Raw genomic sequence first — 20,089 nt, 5'->3', positions numbered from 1 at the left:
ATCGTTTCACATGTATAACAAACATCCATTTCATAAACAGGAGGTCGTCCAAAGAGAACTCAATAACCTATTATGCAACCTTGCATTTCACAATGGCAATAAGAAACTAAGGGTGATTAAGATTGACTTTTCCAAGACAACCAGAAAAATGCATTATGGAGGAATAAGACATGCATGGAAATCCTGAGATCACGTTGAAGTGTTTAAGTGAACTGCCTAGACATTTCCATCATATCGGTCTTTTGGTTGGGTTGGCTAGTACATAAAACTCGTCATGGTATTAGAGTCAAAGGTTTCAAGTTCAAGTCTACACATGTTGTTGACTTGTGTCTTTTCCATCACACACGAGAGGGGGACAAAAAACCCAAATAAAATTCAGATATGGAATCACATAAATACATGTACCCAAGTTGGCCTTGACCAAGTGCGTCACTACGCCAAACCTCTCGGTGCCGATAACGGTAGTTACCCTTATCGTATTTTTTCAACACGTGTCCACTACTTTACCTAATCTTTCTGCCACCCAAAGTTAATCCCTCTGCCCCGTCTAGGTACGGATTAGCTTTTTATCTCCCACCTTTCTCTCTCTCCCCCAATCCCCAAATCCTTCTCTCCTGCCCTCGTCTCTCTCCCATGTCTCTCGTGAAGCAGATCCCGTCTCTCTCTCCCATCTCTCGTGCAGCAGCCCCGCCGGTGATGTCGACCTACCAGGCGCCGGCCCCTCCCACCTGCAGCGAGCAACTAGAGGCGGTGGCTCAGGAGGAGCTTGAAGAAGACGATGTATCTCTCTCTCTCCCTCCTTCGCTTCCTGCCACGCGAAGCACTCCAATTTTTTTTTTCTGTTCTTCTTTTTCTTCTAGATCCATCATCGACGGTGAGCTTCTATCTCGTACTGATTATGTACTTCGTATTTGTTGTACCATAAAGAGACCAGATCTTGTTTTGCTTTTGGATTTCTTTGTTTCCTCTTTGAGTCAAGAGCACGGGCAAAAAGAAAACTTAGTACCTTGTCATTTACCAATTGTACATGTTGTGCATGTTTGGTGTATATTTTGTACCATAAGAGGCTAGATATTATTGTTTTGCTTTTGGATTTCTTGGTTAATCTTTGAATTAAGAGCACGGGCAAGAAGAAAACTTAGTACCTTGTCTGTGTTTGATGCGTATTAATGTGACATTCTATGTGTCAATGTACGTGATAAGTGAAGGGGCGCGTAGAGATAAACAAAAACTTTTCCTACGCGAACTCCCAAGATCTAGCCGAGGTAGAAGGCCACGAGGATTACCACTAGACGCGCAGTTGCGGATTATTGATGCGGCGCCTTGATGCAGTGCAGTCCCTCGATCCGATCCAGCCGATCCAATCCCGCGATCGTCGAAGTGCTGAACGTACAGCACCTCTGCCGGTATCCACACGTGCGAGGAGGAGCTCCGGCGGCGGACTGCTAGATCCGGTGCGACGGTTGAACTGAATCGGGCTAGGGTTCTCAACGCATGAGAGTGGAAAAAACCGTGCCCTTTAGGCATCCCACGCCCCTGCTTATATATCGAGTGGAAGTGGGCTCCAAGCCTTGTGGCCCATCCACCCTGCGAGTCCAACTCGCATTGTCAGCCCAATTCCAGTTCGGGTCCAACCCGACCAAATACTTGCTCCCGCTCTTAAGTGTGTGACCCCACAGGCTCATGGTGACTTGGACACGATTGGAGTCCGACTCACAATCGATCAATCGGTAGCGGCTCCTAGCAGAACGTGCCGACTCCCAAGTACCATCGAGTCATGACGACGTACCTTCCAATGTGACATACGTCTTAGTCCCTTTTTGCCTCACGATATACCGTCGAACTATAGGCGATTAATCGTCATCCCTTTAATAGTTCAACTCTCTTCTCGATCTGTGATATACGATTCATCCGACTAACTCTTAGTCGATCGACCCGGTTAACAATTAACCAAGTCGCGCATGGCCATGCTTCCCGAATCATATCACTCGAGAGGGCCCAGAGAATATCTCTCCAGTCGGAGGGGCAAAATCCCATCTTGGTTATCCACATCACACAGCTTGATTCTCAGTCAACCCGAACTCTGCCTTTATAACTGCCCTGTTACGGAACAACGTTTGACAGAACCTAAGTTGGTGATCCACAACTCGGAATGTGCGATAACCTCAGGTCTAAGGATTACATTGATTGAGACATGCAAATGACGACCTACTCGTTGCATCTCAATATGGGTCAGTCCGACTCGCTAAACTCTTTAGCCGAGTCCGTGTAAGCTGGAATGACATCACCATGCCCATGACAAGTGGAACCGAGTCATCAGCCAACTTTCACATTAGTCTAGGTTATGTGTCCAGCACAACCTCAATGACTAAGGACAATTTAGTATGAACAACATGAATACATAGTTCCACAATCAAATCACATATTCAATGATACATATCAGATGTTCAAACAAGGACAACTCAATAATATTTATGAATACATTGGGAATTACATCATACATGATTGCCTCTAGGGCATATTCCCAACAATAAGATTAACGTTTACCATTGGTACATGACAATGTACTAAGTTTTAACGAATGCTCGTACATGAGATTGATGTACTTAGTTTTGATATTTTGACGAAGTACTTAAAACTGACAAGGTACATGGCATGAGTTGATGTACACTGTCTTGATATTGACGAGGTACTTAAATTTTTTTGTGGTACATGACGTGTTGTTACAAGTTGATGTACACGATCTTAATATTTTTACGAGGTACTTAAGAATGATAAGGTACATTTCATGTACCACAAATGTACTTAAAAACGAGTCATGGAGTAGTAAGTATTACCGAGGTACTAAATATTTCTGAGGTACTCGGGTTGTGAAAAGGGAATGAGTCTGTGTCTCTGACAAACATGTGCCTCTGACAAACAACAAGAGAGAGACAAAGAAAAGGGAGAAAAGTTGTCAGATGGTCACATTAAAATAGACCAAGAAAAGTACTACTCACCCTGTTAATCTTCCATCTCTAATTTAAGGCACGGTGAATTAGGCCTTGTTTGTTTGAACTTCTGCTTCAGGTTTTGGTGCTTCTAGCAATATCAAAAGCACTTCTTCCGTTTACACATGAAACTGAGAAGCACCTCCGGACGTGGTTCTCAGCTAGAAGCACCAAAAGCACGTCTGAAGGTGATTCTCAGTTTCACGTGTAAACAGGAAAAATGTTTTTGAGATTGCTAAAAACACGAGAAGCTGATGTAGAAATTCAAACAAACAGGACCTTGGTCATGCAGCACACGCCTCATCTAGTGGCCAGCATAGCAAGCACACGCCTCATCTAGTGGCCAGCATGCTATGGGTAGGTACCGGATCGGTACAGCCTCTGCATTAGCGTCACTACGTCATCGTACCGGAGTAGCAACTTCCTTTGACGTTTTCCACTCCCGGCGCTGCCTGCGGTGCTCACCAGCTCACGCCTCTCAACCATCATCGACCCAATCCGAGCCCACACCCGACCAAACCGGAAGTGCTCCGCACGCCAAGCCATACACACATCTTCACGGAAAAAAGAAAGCGGGTGGTGCACATAGAACACATCTCCAAGTCGTCGTCGACCCAAACGACCAACGCCGCAGTTAAGATAGCTGAAACCCTCTTTGGCTCTCTCCTTCCTCCATCGACCAATCTCGTGTCCCTCTTTTCCGTTTCCGACCGCCCTCCGGAGTCTTCCAGAAACCGCGCCGGCGCCGCGCGCCTGCTCCTCAGCTTTTTAAACAAACGCCTCCACCGTTCCCCCGATCTACTCCTATCTCTAGTAGCAATGGACACGCCGTCTCCTCCAGCCGCCGACAACGAGATGCCTAGGGAGGAGGAGAGCCTGGAGCGCGAGGAGGCGCCGCCGTGGTTCGCGCCGCCGATGGGCCCGGAGGACGTGGCCGCCGTGGAGACCCTCCTCGGGTACGAGTTCGGGGACAAGTCCCTGGTGGGGGAGGCGCTCACGCACGGCTCCTACTACTACCCTTACCCGCCCGGCGACTCCACCTACGAGCGGCTCGAGTACCTCGGCGACGGCGTGCTAACCTGCCTCATGTCCCGGGAGGTCTTCCTCACCTACCGCAGCCTCCCGCCCGGCCCGCTCACGCGCCTCCGCGCAGCCAACGTCGACAAGGAGAAGCTCGCGCGCGTCGCCGTCGAGCACGGCATCCACCGCTTCCTCCGCCACAAGGCGCCGCAGCTCGATGGACAGGTTATTTTACTCTGCCTCGCTTTCATAAGTTCACAGTACTATTACTTGATTCATTACTACGACCTTTCCCGTTCAATGACGTTTGCTGCAATGCTGCTCCATGTTTACTGTCCATGAGAGGGACAGATAAAAAGAGGTCTTTAAAACCGGCTGAGGCCGCTGGGACCTTTCCCGTGCAATGACGTACTGCGCTCTTTTTGGTCAAATGTTTTTTCCCCCCTTACTATTCATGCTTGTCTCCTCGCGGATATAGGATGCACTACTCCAGAGTCCAGGGTATCTTTGTCTTCCAGCAAAAGTTTCTCCAAAAGGTTGTCTGTATTCCCCGGCGCACACAAGTCATCCGCCTACTGTGCAGTTGGAGTTATTTACGCCTTACCTTTTGCACAGGCATCCAATAATTTAGTGTGCAACTGATTCTTTGTTTTCACCGACCGGGCCATCTCTTGTTTGGTTTCTGATCAAGTCATTATTCTTAGCAAAGCAGTGAAAACACCAGTTTTCCTTGAAAAGGTTCTGACAAAGTGACAAGGTGATACTTTTAGCAAAATTCTATTTCCTCCTACGAGTCAATTTGTTTGCATGATTCTAGCTTTACCAACTATTCATTTGGTATGCTTTAGCTTGTACAAAGGCGGGCAAAAGCCTCATATTTTGCGAGCTCTTTTATGGTACCCCGGACAGGGTACCGTGAAATCTCCATAATACCCTTTGATATCAATGGTTGGATTTAGATGGTACTCCACACCACCCTAGGGGAGTGCCAGGGTACCATGAAATCTCTCTATTTTGCAGGTGATCTTTATCCATCACCGCCATCTTTTGTTCTTTTGTTTCCATATAGTCTTTCTTTTAGGAATATAGTTGAAGTATACTTGAGCCATTTGGACTTCGAGTTAAACGACAGAGACACCTATCCAGGTTGTTTGGTAGTACTTTCTAGTGGTTGTTAGGAGAGCATGTAGTGAAGCACAAATGTGCCATGTGGACTCCACATAGATAAAGCCATCTCATTATGCCTGTTACATCTGTCTTAGCATTAGTTTGTATGAGAATAGAAAGATTTAATGATTTATTATCTTTTTGTTTTGCTTTCATACGACAACATAACACTATATATCTGAAGATCTTTTTATTTTTTAGTATCGTCACAACGCTTACGGTGCCAATTGCAATGACAACAATGAATGTTCTCATGTGCTGCCCTAGTCAACGAGGAATATATGTGTTGTTTGTGTTGTTGTTCAACATGAAGAGACTAAAGTTTACGAGTTGAGCTAGCAAGATATCTCTTTCTTTGTCAGGATAATTTTTTAGGTGACCTAAAAATTCCGTTTTTCCACATCATGGCTAGTCAAGTTTGTTATGCACTAGATTAGTACACTAAGAACGTGACTTGCAATAGGACATCATTCTAAGTTATTGCAATACAGTGTATATTTTTCAAATTTTTCTTATGTCTTTTGTCTGTCACTAACATTTGATAATTAAACAAGAAAAGTGTAACAAATAAACAATATTTTTAAATAATTTTGATGTTATTGATGATGTGCTGTCCCTGTGTTTTGACATTTACAGATTGATGATTTTATAAAAGAATTATGCAAGTACAAGTATCATTCGAATGGACTATTGGATGCTCCAAAAGTGCTATCTGACATTGTGGAATCCCTAATTGGCGCCATATACCTTGACTCTAACTTCAATCAAGAAGTAGTTTGGCGGGTAAGTGTCTATCTGAACCGTCAATCTTTCTTTCTTGACTTTAATTAGTTCAAAATATAATGTATTTCTTATCTGATGATAGGTTTTTCGAAATTTGGCTGATCCACTTATTAGCCTTGAGACCTTAGGCAAGCATCCCGTAAGCGAGCTTTTAGAATTTTGTCAAAAGACTCGGCGAGGCCTTCAGTTCGTGAAAGACGGATGGGATAAGCATTTGAAGGTTGATGTTTTGGTTGATGGTGAGCTGCTTGGAACTGCAACTTATGCCCAAAAGAAGGAGATAGCTCAAAACCGTGCCGCAAAGGCTGCTTTGGATAAATTAAAAGAAACATTGCTACAATCTCAAATTGAATCATCGTCATCGGATAGATTAGATCTAGCCGAAGCTGTAGAGTTATAATGAAATCTTTAAACAATATTAGAGCAACAAATGCTCCTGCTTGTTTGTTTTTTTGATTCATTAATTTACATGTATCTTAAGTTTGCAATGTAAATATTTATATGCAAATCATAAGATTATAATCTGTCTATGGGTGTTGAAAGTAAACGTGCAGGTTCACACAACACAACTTGGTTATCGTATAAAGTATTTTAAGCAAGTTTTGAATTAAAACATTTTCAGCATACAAGATAACTTGTCAGATTTTCTATTTTGGAGCTAGCTGATTTTCAATTTGGCGTCAGTCAACTTTGCATCCATCCAATCGTTTATCGCACACTGTGGTCTGTGTCACGCAGTGGCCTTTCCTGGGTCATTAGTGGGTTTTGTTGATTTTAGCGTCTGTTTTCTTTTTCTCTTTCTGCCGCAGGTTGTGGTCGTCAGGAGGTGTTCTTGAGAAGCATAGGAGAGGGTGGTGGGGAGGTGCTCCGGATTGCTGCTGTAATCTCTTCCTTTTATTGTAGTTATACTGATCTTTTCCTGTTTTCTGCATTGCATGGGACACTGCTCTTTGCATTGGTTGGTGACTCGCGTAATGCTTTTCTGTACGCTGCATGCATTTAGGGAGATTTAGTAGCTAGGGGAATTGTTATATACATTTCGTAAGTAGAAAGAGTAAACATCATTTCACCCGCCTTATTTGAGCCTTTTAATTTCGTTTGAGACCTCTTTTAATGTTGTCTGGTGTTGGTTGTGCTATAGGGAAGGAAACCCGTGGTTATTTGTCTCATTCTAGTCTTTTTATCATTTTACAATGTTTGTATCAGTCTAAACATGTGTTTTGTCAGCATCAGTTTTGCCTTTTTGTTCATTTGCTTGGACTCAGATTATTTTTTATATGACAGTTTCTGTATTGTTTTGTCTTCAATCAATCTCAGTTTAATTCTCAGTGATAGTCATTTATTTTTGTGTTATTGTTCAGTTAATGAGTTTAGTTTCTAGTGTTTTCTCGATGTGATCTTAGCGTGAGTCAAGTCTTAGACTGCATTCTTTATCATTTTCTTATAGTTCTATTTTGAGTTCTAGCCATATTGTAAGTATTTGTCATCATTTTTTATCAGTCGTGGTTAGAGTTGAGTCTTGTGGTATTGTATTTTAAGTCTCTCAGCCTTCAGTGAAACAAATTTCATTTTATCTCAGGTGCTCACTTTTTTTCTTGGAGGAAGTCAACAAAGACACCTAGACTTTAGTGAAGTAGTTTTCAGTTTTGTTGCCTTTGTCATTTTTAAGTCATATTCTTATGATTCATTATCAGCCAATGCATCAATATTGTTTCAGTTAGTATTACTATTACGGAGACTTGTAAGTTATTGATTTTTCAGTCTAAGCATGTGTTTTGTTAGTATCAGGTTATTCTTGTTGCTCATCTGTTTGGACTTAGAATATTCTAAGTTTTTTTGTTTTAATTCTCTATTGTTTCATTGTTATTAAAGAGATTTCAAAATTTAGTAAAATGGGTTTCCGGAGTGCGATGGTGCTTAAATCAGGGTATCTCCTGTAATTTGCAGCTAAGTTATAGTGTGTGTTTTTATTTTCAGCTAAAGTGCTTTTTAAGCAGAGGGAGAATAGTAATTCAGTGTGTTGAGATATGTTATTTTTGACATGTAGTCTTTGGTTTTTACATATCTGTATACTGCAGTCGCAATGTTTTCTCTTGTCTGAATTATCGATCAATTTCCTTTGTCAAATTAACGGTTACATTCTGCCTTTTTAGATTAGTTGTGTTGTTCTTTTTTGCAGAAAGTTACTCCCTAAACGGGTTTGAAAACAGGCCAAACAAGTCAAACGAGGACATGGTAAAAGTCTCGGCTCAGTAGTGATTTTTTTTTATTTTTTATCAAGTGTTTGGCTTTAGGGATAGGTAACTAAAGGGGAATATCTGACTAAGGACAAATTCAAAATTTCTAAAGTAAATTGGTACGTTTTTTTCTAGTATGTTTATTTATCTTAATAAGTCCTATAAAAGAGTTATATGGTGGTGGCCGTACGTGCACTCCTCCCCACCGATCTTACATGTGAGACATGCTACCGCCTGTCTCCCGAACGAGGACTCCTGATTCCAGTGTATATGTCTCTTCCGTGCCTTCCCAGTACGAATTCAAATCGCATCCATCCCCAATTCTCGCCCCTCCCCTGCTTAGTTGCCGGCCTTCCCCACACCGCGCCTCCCCTCTGCCCTAGCCGCCAACCAGCACCTCCCCTGCGTATTCGCCGGCCTCCCTCACTGCCAGGGGCGGCCATGCCTTTTTATCCCAAGGTATTCAGCTGAATACAAATTATTTTTGCGAAGAAACAGATTAGATATGTATATAGATAATATATGGTAAGAAAATAAATCAAAATAAGAATGTATTCAATCAAGCGCACCTCTTCAACTACCTCCTCCCCTTGGCCCAGTGGTACAATTTCCAATCTTAAATGAACCCAATTCAGAATTTGTCAATTTAACTTGAAAAACATTTTTTTCTTTTTGTTTCAAAATTTGAATACCAATTCTCAAAATCCTGAGACCGTCCATGCTCACTGTGCCTCCCCTCCGTCCTACCTGCCAACCCAGTGAAGGGAATATGCCCTAGAGGCAATAATATTGTATTATTATATTCCCAAGTTTGTAATTGATGTTTATATTTCTATGCTATAATTGCAATGGTTCTTGAATGTGAGATTCAGAGGAAAACTCATTTGCATGTGTGGAAACATAAACCCTAATTTAAAGGTTCCTAGTCACGCCTCTTTGACTAGCTTATATATAATTGATGATTCTGTTTTCCTGATCATGAGCATATGATGCTGGTTATATATGAGAGCACATTGTTGATTGAACAATGGTGTTGCATTGACCCAACTAATAATATACTGAGAGATCACATTGATTACTTGTTATCGGTATTATTGTTATTGTTGTAATTATCATTATCCTTAGACCATGAGAATATCGTATGATATTTATATTGGAAAAATACTTTGGTGTTACCTATTGTTTCCCGTAATAGGGTTATCATGACGGTGATTTCCGGGTACTCCGGAAAGTATGAATTGACTTGATAGTTCAAGATTGGGATTTGCTCCTCTATCGGTGGAGAGATACACTTAGGGCGATATCTATCACCGTCTGGCCAGACACAAGAATATGATCATTGAGATATCGGAGTACGGAATGAGTTAAAAGTACAAAACCAGTAACGGGGATAACTAGGTACAAGTGGAACAAGGGTTGGTTCACGGGCGTATCGGAAGTCTCACTCCGGGTTTTGTAAACGTATCGCGAAACAAAGGGAAATGGTTTTTAGTAACAAATGGTTCGCTCGAAAGTCTTCGTGGATCTGTAGTAATTATTGAGAGTGTCCAGGCTCTTTAAATAATTATTGACTGGGTCATAGCTACACATTTCCGAACCGGCACGGTCACACGCTTAACGACGAATGGTTATTTGAAAGTCTAGAGTTTGGAATTTGGTCGAGAGTTGAATACCAAAGTTGTTCAGAATGACGAGAAATATTTTCTACAGGTCCTAAATGTGATTTAGGAGTTACAGAAATGTTCGGAGTAATCACGAGTGCTTCCGGAAGGTTTTAGAAACCTCTAGAAGGATCCGATGGAAATTCCGGAAGGTCAAATAGCAAAAGGTCAAAAGTCAAAGGTGGGTTAAATCCTTGTCAAAGGTTGACCACGTGGTCAAAAGTTGACCATGGGGGCCGGCCATCTTGGTTTGGAAAAGGGGATATAAGACTCCTGTTAGGAGTCCATATCTATTCCTATTAGAGGTAGGAGTTCTACTCCTTTTGGAGGACTTCTTTCCCCCTTTGGCCGGCCACCCTCCCATATAAGGAGGGGAGGGGTGGCCGGCTATAGGAGCACTCTCGCTAGTTGTCCTTTGCCCGTCAAGTCCGAGCTCTCTCCTCTAAAGTTTAGACGTCTAATTAGTAGATCGTCTACTTTCCGATCTAGTTTCTTCCGGCGGTTCTTCGTATTGGACGTCGAAGTGCTGCTGAACTATTCCTTCGGGATGTGTGGATACGTGTGGAGAGATCGTCCACTTCGATCTTGCGAGCGGATCGTTGTTCGTCTACTTCAACCTTTCAGGCGCAGCAGATCGTGCGAGGAATATTCTCGTGGCTGGGAGGTATAACCTAGCTGCGGGAATCTGCTACAGGCTTCAATGACAATCTACTTCCGCTACGGTTGTTGGTACGTGATCAATCTATCGCATCCGCATAGTGATCTTGGTTGGTTCGTTCGTAGGAAAATTTTAAATTTCTGCCTACATTCCCCTTCACCTAGGACACGCCGCCCCCTTCTCTCACGCAGCTGGCCCGCCAAAGATCCTCCAGACGCCTTTGCTTGCCCTTTGTTGCAGTCGACAATGAAGAAGAACTAGCGAGCAAGGAGGGGAGAAAGAATGTTGCCGTGGTCGGCGAGCTGCCGAGCGATGGGTGCGGACGGGGCAGGTTTGGGCTCCCTGCCCCTTCCCCCTATCTTTCTTATCCGTAGAGGAAGACTCAGCCAGATTCTTTGTTTGGCTTAGCTAATATTGCTAGCCAGCCGACCTAATTTTCAAACTCACTTGACTAATTTTCTATGCCATGACTAATTTGTACAACTACTCGCTTAGTTATCAGGTTTCAAAAATATTTGGGAGAAACCACACAAATTACGGGTTTCGTTCTGCCTAATTTGAGTTTCGGGGTCATGGTTCATTGAAATATCTAATTTTAGGATTTGTTTGATGCATAACCTCGAAGTCCAATAGGTCAGAAAAGTAGTCTGGCATATGACTGCCTAATTGATCAATTCTGTCGTTACCTGAGCTCCGACATCAGGGGATCTGTGCACCCCCTTTTCTGTTCGAGGTGGGCGAGGGGGTCATGCAAGGCGAGGGGGTCGTGCAAGCAATGAATCAAAGCAACCACCGAGATTTATCCAGGTTCGGGCCGCCAGAGCGTAACACCCTACGTCCTGCTTGTCTAGATTCTTGATGAGCAAAGATGGCTACAAGGGTCCCGAGGGTACTCCCTCATCTCCCGGGGTCTCTCCTTCCCTGCCTAGTTCTATTCCTTCTGTGTTGAGTCCCTTCTTCCCGTTCTAAGCTGGTCGATCCCCTTCCCTAGTGTCCATGGTCTTCCTTTTATACTGCAAGGGGTTTCCACACTGTGGGCATGCTACCTAAACACGTGTCTGACCCTACGGTGCGCGGTGCAGTCATCGGGGCCCTTTCTCCACGCGTCCAGCCTGCCCCTGCATCGATATGACTTGACGAGCTGCCCACCCGACGGACGAGCAGGGTCTCGTCCCGTCAATGAACAAGAGAGATTCCTGACCCACGCCTGCGTCCGCCAGGACCCTGCTTCCATGCGCATTTACGCGCCCGCAGGCCCGTAACGCCACGTGGCTGCCCTTGGTGCGCTCGCACCCTCGCCAACCGATGCAACCTGCCGGGGGCACGCGACAATGCCCAGCCCTTCGGGTGGTCAAACCCGACTTCCCACACGCAGCATGAGTGCCAGCCCGGCCTAGGCGTGCTGCTGGGCCCACGCGCCAGGACAGTTGCGACCCCTGAGGGTGCGTGTAATAGCCCTAGAGCAACAACAGCCCTTGTTGGACTTGTTTGTAATTTATTTAAATGTTGCGTGACAATTACATTTGCATCCATGCCATGCCATGCCTATTTATTTGTGTCACATGAGTTTTAAATTTGCATCTCAACTTGTAGTTTGAATTCTTGTTGTTTGAATTTGCTAGAAGATTCAAATATGAATTTTCCCTTCTTTGAGTTTGAATTCCTTTTCCATAATTTGTAAAAGAGAGTCAAATGGATTTTTCAATCTTTAAATCCATTTGAACATTTTCAAATACTAGCACTATATTTAAATCTCCTATTCCTCAACTCTTCAAATTGGTATTTGAATTTTGAATCCAAAGTTATTTGCAAAGAGAGAAAACAGAAAAGGAAAAAGAAAAAGAATCTTACCTGCTTACCTTTTGGCCCAAGCTGGCCCAGCCACCTCGGCCCTCCTTCCCTTCGCGCGCCACCCGCGCGGCCCAGCGGCCCAGCAGCCGCAGCCGTCTCCTAGCGGGCCGCCCCGTTTACCGCCTCCCCGCGTCGAAGACGTCTTTTCCAGAATGCGCCATCTCTCACGGGGGGTTCTTCCTCCTCTACTTTTTGTTCTCCTGGCCGATGGAGCCCCCCCGCGCCACGTTCGCCCTTGACAGCGACCGCCTTCCGCCTCGCCTACTTAAGCAGCGCCGCGTCTCCTTCTCCTCTCAGCACAAGGCAAACCCTAGAAGGGTTTCCTCTCCCCCATATCTCGTGCCGCCGCCGCTCCGTTCGGCTCGTGGACGCCGCCGCACTGCGCCGTCGTCTCCGACCACATCAAGCCGAACCAAGCGCGTCACGAGCTCCGCCTCTTCTTCCTCTTCGTCTGCGTGCAAGGAATTTGGCCGGGATTGCCTACGTCGACGCCTAGCTCGTCTTCCCCAACTCCGGCCGCCGCCTCTCCTCCGGCAAATTCCGGCGAGCCCGTCAACCAAATCCTCGTCAGCTTCCTCCTGAGGATTTGGGGTGAGCTCTTCTTCCTCCTGCTTCTTTCCGTTCGCGTTTTGGTGCATCGTAGCGTCGTAGCGCCGCCGCGCGCTTCGGTTGCCGCCGGCGAGTTTACTCATCACGCCGCACCGTCGTTCTCCTTAAGGGTGATGTGGTGGTCTTCGCGCCACCTATATTTTTTTTGCAGCGCAAAGCTTTCCGCATTGGTTAGATCCTCCGCCGTGCCGTGTGGTCGTCACCGGCGAGCCCTTGCCGTGGCCGCTGCGCGCCGGCAAGTTGCCAGTTTCCGTCGGGTTAAAGGAGTTCGCGCCCTTTGTATGTTAAGCTTCGTTTCACACCCCGACTGGTTACTTGCTCTGTTCGTTCGCCCAGATCCGCGCGTCCCGGGTTCGATCCCTCTCCGGTGCGGAATAAAAACCCCAATTTTTGGAGTTTCACCGGCCACTGACACGTGGGCCCCATGGACCCTCATGGACCCACCTGTCAGTTGCCTGGTACAGCGCTGCACCCGATGGACCGAGTCCATGCGCCGGATCTGTGTGGCTTTCTTTTTTGTTTTGTTTAATTGCAGAAAATTGTGTTTAATCTTGTTTAATTTCTAGTAAATGCATGCTAAATCCAATTTGGGCAAACCATATATGTTTTGGAATCAGAAAAATGCAAGAAATTTAACTGTGCAATTAGATTTACATTTTGAGGTTTCAAATTTCAAATCTGTCCCAGATTTGAAATTCATACATAAGAACTTGTGTAGCTCCTAGTTTAAATTTGGTAATGAATTTGAACCTTCTGTAAAAATGTGAGGTATTCTTTGGAACCTGTACTTTATGACCATGTTACTGTTTAATATATTTGAGCAAGGTGAATCCACTGTTATAATCCATGTTACCATCTAATGGTTAATCTATTTCACTAAATGCCTAGCACTCTTGTTTAAATCGAATGCATCATTCTATCACATGCCATGCATCCTTGATTGCACATTGCACTCTATGTATGCTTATTCCCACACTTCTTCGGATCCCCTCTCTCGGTGCCCAACGACCGAGAATCCAGGCAAGCAGCCATTCCTTGAACATGTTGATTATACCCAATGCCTCCCTATCATTCTTGCATTAAGTTACGTTCTCGGTTATTGTCACGATGCCTCTAGAATTGCATAGCTTTAGTCAGCTCTACTCAAATGCATGTTGTCTTGTTCCTTATCCTATTACCATGTCAGATGTTTGTTATTGCCCTAGTTGGTCATTAAAAGTTTGCTTAGATTGCTAGTCTAGTGTCCTTACTTGGGGTTATACACTTGCTACATCCACACGCCACTTTTCTGTATTTAATTGCAATTATTAATCTGTGACATGTTATTACCTGCACAAGGCAACGATGGAAGGCCGTGCTAACGCATTGGTGTTTTGTTCCATTGGCGCCGACCTAAGGACCGAGTTCTCGTTTTCGCCGACCCAAGAAACTTCGCGCTAACAGCTCGTGGGAGAATATATGGGTTCCCCCTTGGCTTAGTACTCATTTCGTAGCTCTTCCAGGGGCCACATAGTTCCGGCGTTTCATTTGGCATATCGCATATACACTGGTGTTGTGTTTGAAGACTTGTTGGTACTTTGCATACATATATGACTGCGGCACACGTCTGGAGTGGTTATTCTGCGGACACTGAACCACTACCGGCTGCTCCCGCAACTCTTGAGTCCGAACGACGCTTCGGCCGGGCTCTCGTTTCGGATTAGACTCAGTTGAGTGGTTCCCTGGATTAGTTGTGGGGCTTGGAAACGTCGTGTCGCTCAATCCTGCTAGCACATGCTTTTGCGTGTGTTCCATGCTAGTGGCATCAAGGGTTGGATGAACGTGTACGGGTAAATTGGAACACCCTGCAGGGATAAATATTTCGGAAAGCCGTGTCCGTGGTTATGGACGACTTGGTTGGTCCGCGGTTATGGACGACTTGATCATAGAGAACTCATACCAATTAATTAACTTAATCTCTTAAACTTGAGTAGTAATTAGCCTTAATCATGGATATGCTTAAAACTGCTCAAGAGTGAGTGCCTTTGGATCATTTTCTCACAAGGGGTTGAGGGGGTGATAAGAGGTTGTGTTTGTTTGGTGTTAGTTGTTAGCTCATCACCTCACTTGGTAGACGCTTCTTATCCTCTAATTAGACAATGTCATTAGTGTGTCTCTCCATATATATCGCAGCTGCATAACCCACCATTTTATCCATCCTTTGAGACTTGTTGCATATCTAGTTTAGATCTCCCGTAAGTCTTGCGAGTACTTTGTACTCAGTTGCTCTGCAACGTTGTTTTCTCTAGAGTTTCCGGAGGAACAGGTGAGTGGTTACTTCGTGGAGTTCGACGACGACAGTTTCGACGTTTAGCCAGAAGATTTCAGAGCAGGGTTCTGTGAACTTGTGGCGGGCTCTCCTTTTCAGTTTCAGCCTCTTAGGCAATAATTAATTTGTCCGTACTCGGGCCTAATTTGCTTCCGCTGGTGTAATGATGATTGTGGACATGTATCCAGAAGTTGTAATAACTTGGTATTTTGCTCCATGTATGAGCTTGATTTGATGCTTGTGTCTTAGAGTGATGTAATGATATCATTGTTGTTCCAACCTGCGGTGAACACATTGCGTGTATGTTGTGAAGTGTTCATCGTAGGGAGGCACTGGGATTTGATTTATGCGCGAGTTAGCATTTGGAACTAAATTGCATAAATTTAGTCTTGGAGTCTCACAGTGCGGGTGCGACAAATTCCTTATTTGTTAGTTGTAGTTCATAGTAAAAGAGCTATGGTAGGTACGTATATCAAATCCCACTTGGAAGAGACGTGGGATATGCTCGCGTCCTTTCGGAAACAAAGCAAGTATGTACACATATCCATTTAAGTATCACATCACAGCTCAGATACGTACATAAAGTACAACATGTTAATTAATTATTACAATGCCGATGCAAAGTACAAACCGTTGAATACAATAAGAATGCAACATAAGAATAAATGGAGTACAACGGAAGAATATACAAGTCATCATAAGATGGCTGAAGATAATCGGTGGCATCCATCTAATCACATGGCTTATAGCCGACGTGGTAGAAGTCCTACTAGTCTTCGTCGTAATACTCTGAACAACAATGGGGCAAATGTGAGTCCTTAGGGCACCCGCAAGACTTATGTCTAAAAGTTTATTGTTAAAGTAGTTAATTAACAACACTTGTTAATACGAGAGATTTGACCAAGGTGAGTTATAGTCAAATAGGTGTACTTCCAGCTGAGGTACATCTACGACAATCACCTATAACAATACAATGGTCGTCTCCCAGTTTGTACTGCAATAATCATTCTCTAAAGCATGAAGATAAGCTATCTCTAAGCATACATTGTTTGCTAATCAAGTTTTAGTCATTCCTTTAAGGTTTCAGTTGTAATCATTCTCGAACTGCTCAGTTATAACTGGGCTCTCGCAGGTAGACCTCCTGTCATCCCTACGTCTAGCCGTCATGCACAACAACACCAGACTCACCAGTCACTTCGCAGATCACCTCACAGATCACTTCACAAGTCACATCCCAGTCCACTCATGTCCATCTCAGATCCACATCATCAAGTCACCATCTCCAAATCAAATCTCTAGCCAGTGTCGCAACACCCCGTTGCCAAGACTACTGACTGAAACTCATTCTGTGAATAACTATATACGAGCATATAACCAAGCTTAACGGTAACCGTGGTCACGGCTATTCGAATAGACTTAACCCTACAGGGATGTACAACTTTACCCTAATGACATAATTCCCAAGGCGCCATCCGATGCACCAGATTCGCCGCACACTACAGTGAGTGTACCAGGGACTATGACATGACACTTCTGCCCGACTTGACCTAAACTTGGGAGCCACCCCTAGAGTTTCCGCTGGCAATACCAACCCTCCCGACGTCAGGTTGGCATTCCAGAATCCAAGGCTGCACAACCCAACTCATGGGCTATAGGCCGCGCAAATGATACCCATCCTGTTGACTGCCTATCAAACCAATCTCAACTAAACACCGCAACTAAATACTTCTGGACTCCCAGCTAAAGCAAGTCAGGGGAAGAATCAGGATACCGCCCATACAATACCGTGAGGTTGTACGCTCGTGGCTTGGATCAACATCACACGAATCTCGGTCCTTAACTGACCTAAACGGGATAAAGAACCAAATGACGGTATGCGCTCACGTCTGATTGGTTTTACTTGCAATTTTAGTTACCCAAAGTCTCATAGACCACCACACTAACAGTCGCCACAAACCCTGTTCAAGCCAAAATAGCCTACTCCGTCTGGCCGCTAAGTGAAGCCCATCACAATAGAGGCCTGATCCATCTGTTCTAGACAGAACAGTGGAAAAGGCATTTCCATTCCTAAGTATTTTGGTGTTAGTGACAACATGACACGTGGACTAATCGTGTGCCTAAGTGTTTTAGATTTGAGATCAAATGGCACAAGACGATTTGTTGCCTTCAAAAAGGAAAGCAACATAGCGGTGTTTAGCGGCTTTTCAATTTGATTGAGTCGTAGGAACTTCATTCTATTAAGAGTGAGTCCACATGGGAAAGTAATGGGTGAATCAACTTCACGTACACAAATCTACCATATTTGCATCCGCATAAAGCCTAGCCGTGCGAGAGAGAGCCACCCAAAGTCTAATTGTGTTGCCAGGTCTGTTCCAAGCCCGGAAGTTCCGGCCCTACGTCAGGTACATCGGAACGTCCGGCCAACGTCCGCCCTACCTCCATGATGTTTCTTTTACTTCCTGTGGAAATTGCGGAAGTTGGACCAGAATAAGGGTGGAACTTCTGGGGTACCAGAACTTCCTCCAAATCCGCGGAAGTTCCTCCCCTCGCAGACTCAACATAATGATTAGATTTTGGGACCCCCATAAATAGTCATCCCCTACCTCGGGATGAACTTATCCGAAGCCCAACTCTCTCCACAACATTTCTAAAGCTTCAAAGTGCTAGATCTCCCTCCATAGAGTTCGCCTCCTGGTGATTCTTTGACGATTGGAGGAGAAGACCAAGATCTAGGGTTTCACCAAAGCAAAAGGTTGATTCCCCTTGTTTCCTTTGTAGATTTTGTTACTCTTGGAATTTTGGGACCCATAGCCGGATAGTCTCCTCAAGGCGACATCCTTGGTGTGGTGGTGCTTGTGGATTCGGAAAGGAGCTTACAATTGAGTTGTGGAGACGTGTTGAAAGTGCATGTTGCCCCATGTGTGGTTTTGGTAATTAGACAATCCCTATGGACTAATGTTTTATTTGAGATATATTTGAATGAATGTCCATAGGAAATACATGAAGACCACTTGGTTAATTCAATGATAAATGTCATGGACATAAAGATATATATGAGATTTGTCAATTGGATTGGTGGGGTTTTTGGTAACCGATGACAATCCCTATGAATAAAAGCATTGAGCTATATATGAAGTTCATATGAAGATTGAGAATCGACCAAGATATGATTCTAAGGTGGAACTTGAAGGTGGTCATATTTGGGCTCATGAGTTGAGCCATGAGGGATTAAGGTCTTGAGAGTATGAATACAAGAGAAGGATTCAAGATATGGCTTCATGATAAGGTTATGGCGTGCTCATAAATTGAGCCATGGTTGACCAAGTCATGGAACAAGCACTTCAAGTGAAGAATTCATTATTGCATAACAAGATGGAGAGTAAAGCAACGGTTCTGCTCATGAGTTGGCATCAAAAGGAAGATTTCATATAAGCCATGAGTGGATAACATCAAGTGGTGATGTTCATCAAAATTGACACAAGCAAGTTCAAGAAAAGCACCCCGAAGATTCTATAGCGAGGACCAAGCTTCCCCTTTGATGCACCTGACATAGAGGCAGCTGTCCAATGATGTAGACGCAACCAAAACTATTCGCCTGGAATATTCCTGAGCTTGAAGGAGGCCGGAGCGAACATCGGCAAGAAAATGTCTCGATCTTGGAGCTCGCTGTCCACCGCGGATGTCCGCACTGAAGCTGGTGAATAATCTAGAAGAGATGGAGGTGCACGCCCATAAACCACCTGGAATGGCGTCCTCTTGAGAGCTGAATGATAAGAGGTATTGTAGCAGTACTCAGCCCATGGCAACCAACGCACCCATTGGCGAGGATGATCAGCTGTCATGCAGCGCAAGTACATGGCAATGGTCTTGTTAACAACCTCGGACTGACCATCAGATTGAGGATGGAACGTTGAACTCATGTTTAGCTTGGTTCCACACATGCTGAACAGATCCTTCCAAAAATTAGAAGTGAACACTGGGTCACAATCTGATACGGAGATCGGAAGGCCATGGAGACACACGATCTCAGTGAAGAAAGCACGTGCCACTGAGGAGGTGGAGTAAGGATGAGCTAGCAAGGGCAATGAAGTGTGCATACTTGGAGAACCAATTTGCCACCAACCTTTGGAAGTCCTTCCACAAAATCCATAGGGATGTCAGCCCAAACAGCGGAAGGAACTTCCAAGGAAACGCAATAGCCCCGCAGGATGAAGTGTTTCTATCTTGTCACGCTGTCAGGTGGGACAAGCTTGCACAAATTTTACCAACGGCGCACCAAGTCCAAAGATCCTCCAAGGGCGCTGGATTGAGTTAAGTTAGAAAGTTTAAATATATGTTAGGAAATCAGAGTTGGTTGTGTTAGAGTTTTTGTCCCTTAAAAGGTTTCTCTATTGTTACCATATCTGTTAATCAAGATTAGGTGTTCTTCTTTTCCAAGTCAATTGTAATCCGTAGGCTATATAATGGCGCGGATTGGTTATTCAGAATCAAGCAAGAAATTAAACCCTAAATAAATCTACGTCCCGGTCCCTTCCTTGTTCCACAAATCCCTAGCTCTGGGATTTCAAAGCCCCAGCCTCCCAACGAGCACCCCTGCGACCTGAGATCAGGGTCAGGGGTTGTTCCAACCTCTAGTTCTACCAGCCTGCAGAAAACGTTTGGCTGTTACGAAAAAAAAAAAGAACGAACCGCTAGGAGAATCCGTGCGAGGGTCGCTATTTCATTTTCGGCTCTGCTCCACGCCTGCTCTGTCGATCCGTTTTTCTGGAGTTAGAGGTGTTTGGCTCCGCTCCTCTAACTCCCGA

The 20,089-nt window shown here is 44.6% G+C and overlaps 1 protein-coding gene and 1 long non-coding RNA gene across 5 annotated transcripts; both read left to right on the top strand.

Annotated features, from left to right (window-relative positions):
* The first annotated feature begins 3,526 nt into the window (after positions 1-3,526).
* Positions 3,527-8,370, top strand: LOC100828651 (ribonuclease 3-like protein 3). Of its 4 annotated transcripts, none has more exons than XM_010229385.3 (5): positions 3,527-4,235; positions 5,814-5,960; positions 6,043-6,199; positions 6,770-6,840; positions 7,540-8,334. In XM_010229385.3, exons 1-5 carry the CDS (start codon positions 3,810-3,812, stop codon positions 7,711-7,713), a joined length of 975 nt encoding a protein of 324 aa, XP_010227687.1. In that variant the 5' UTR covers positions 3,527-3,809; the 3' UTR covers positions 7,714-8,334. The 4 variants fall into 4 exon arrangements, with proteins under 4 accessions (XP_010227687.1, XP_014752727.1, XP_010227688.1 ...); XM_010229386.3 differs by having other exon boundaries at positions 3,533-4,235; positions 8,140-8,370; XM_014897241.2 differs by lacking the exon at positions 7,540-8,334 and having other exon boundaries at positions 3,532-4,235; positions 6,770-7,129.
* Positions 8,371-12,648: 4,278 nt separating this feature from the next.
* On the top strand, positions 12,649-15,629 carry LOC100828347. The gene is made up of 2 exons (XR_729576.3): positions 12,649-12,958; positions 15,265-15,629. It is a non-coding gene; the product is annotated as an uncharacterized LOC100828347 (long non-coding RNA).
* Positions 15,630-20,089: the final 4,460 nt, after the last annotated feature.

Source organism: Brachypodium distachyon, chromosome 1 (assembly GCF_000005505.3).
Source record: "Brachypodium distachyon strain Bd21 chromosome 1, Brachypodium_distachyon_v3.0, whole genome shotgun sequence".
Taxonomy (NCBI): domain Eukaryota; kingdom Viridiplantae; phylum Streptophyta; class Magnoliopsida; order Poales; family Poaceae; genus Brachypodium; species Brachypodium distachyon.
The sequence above is the reverse complement of the archived record's forward strand: the minus strand, read 5'-3'. Positions and strand labels throughout refer to the sequence as shown.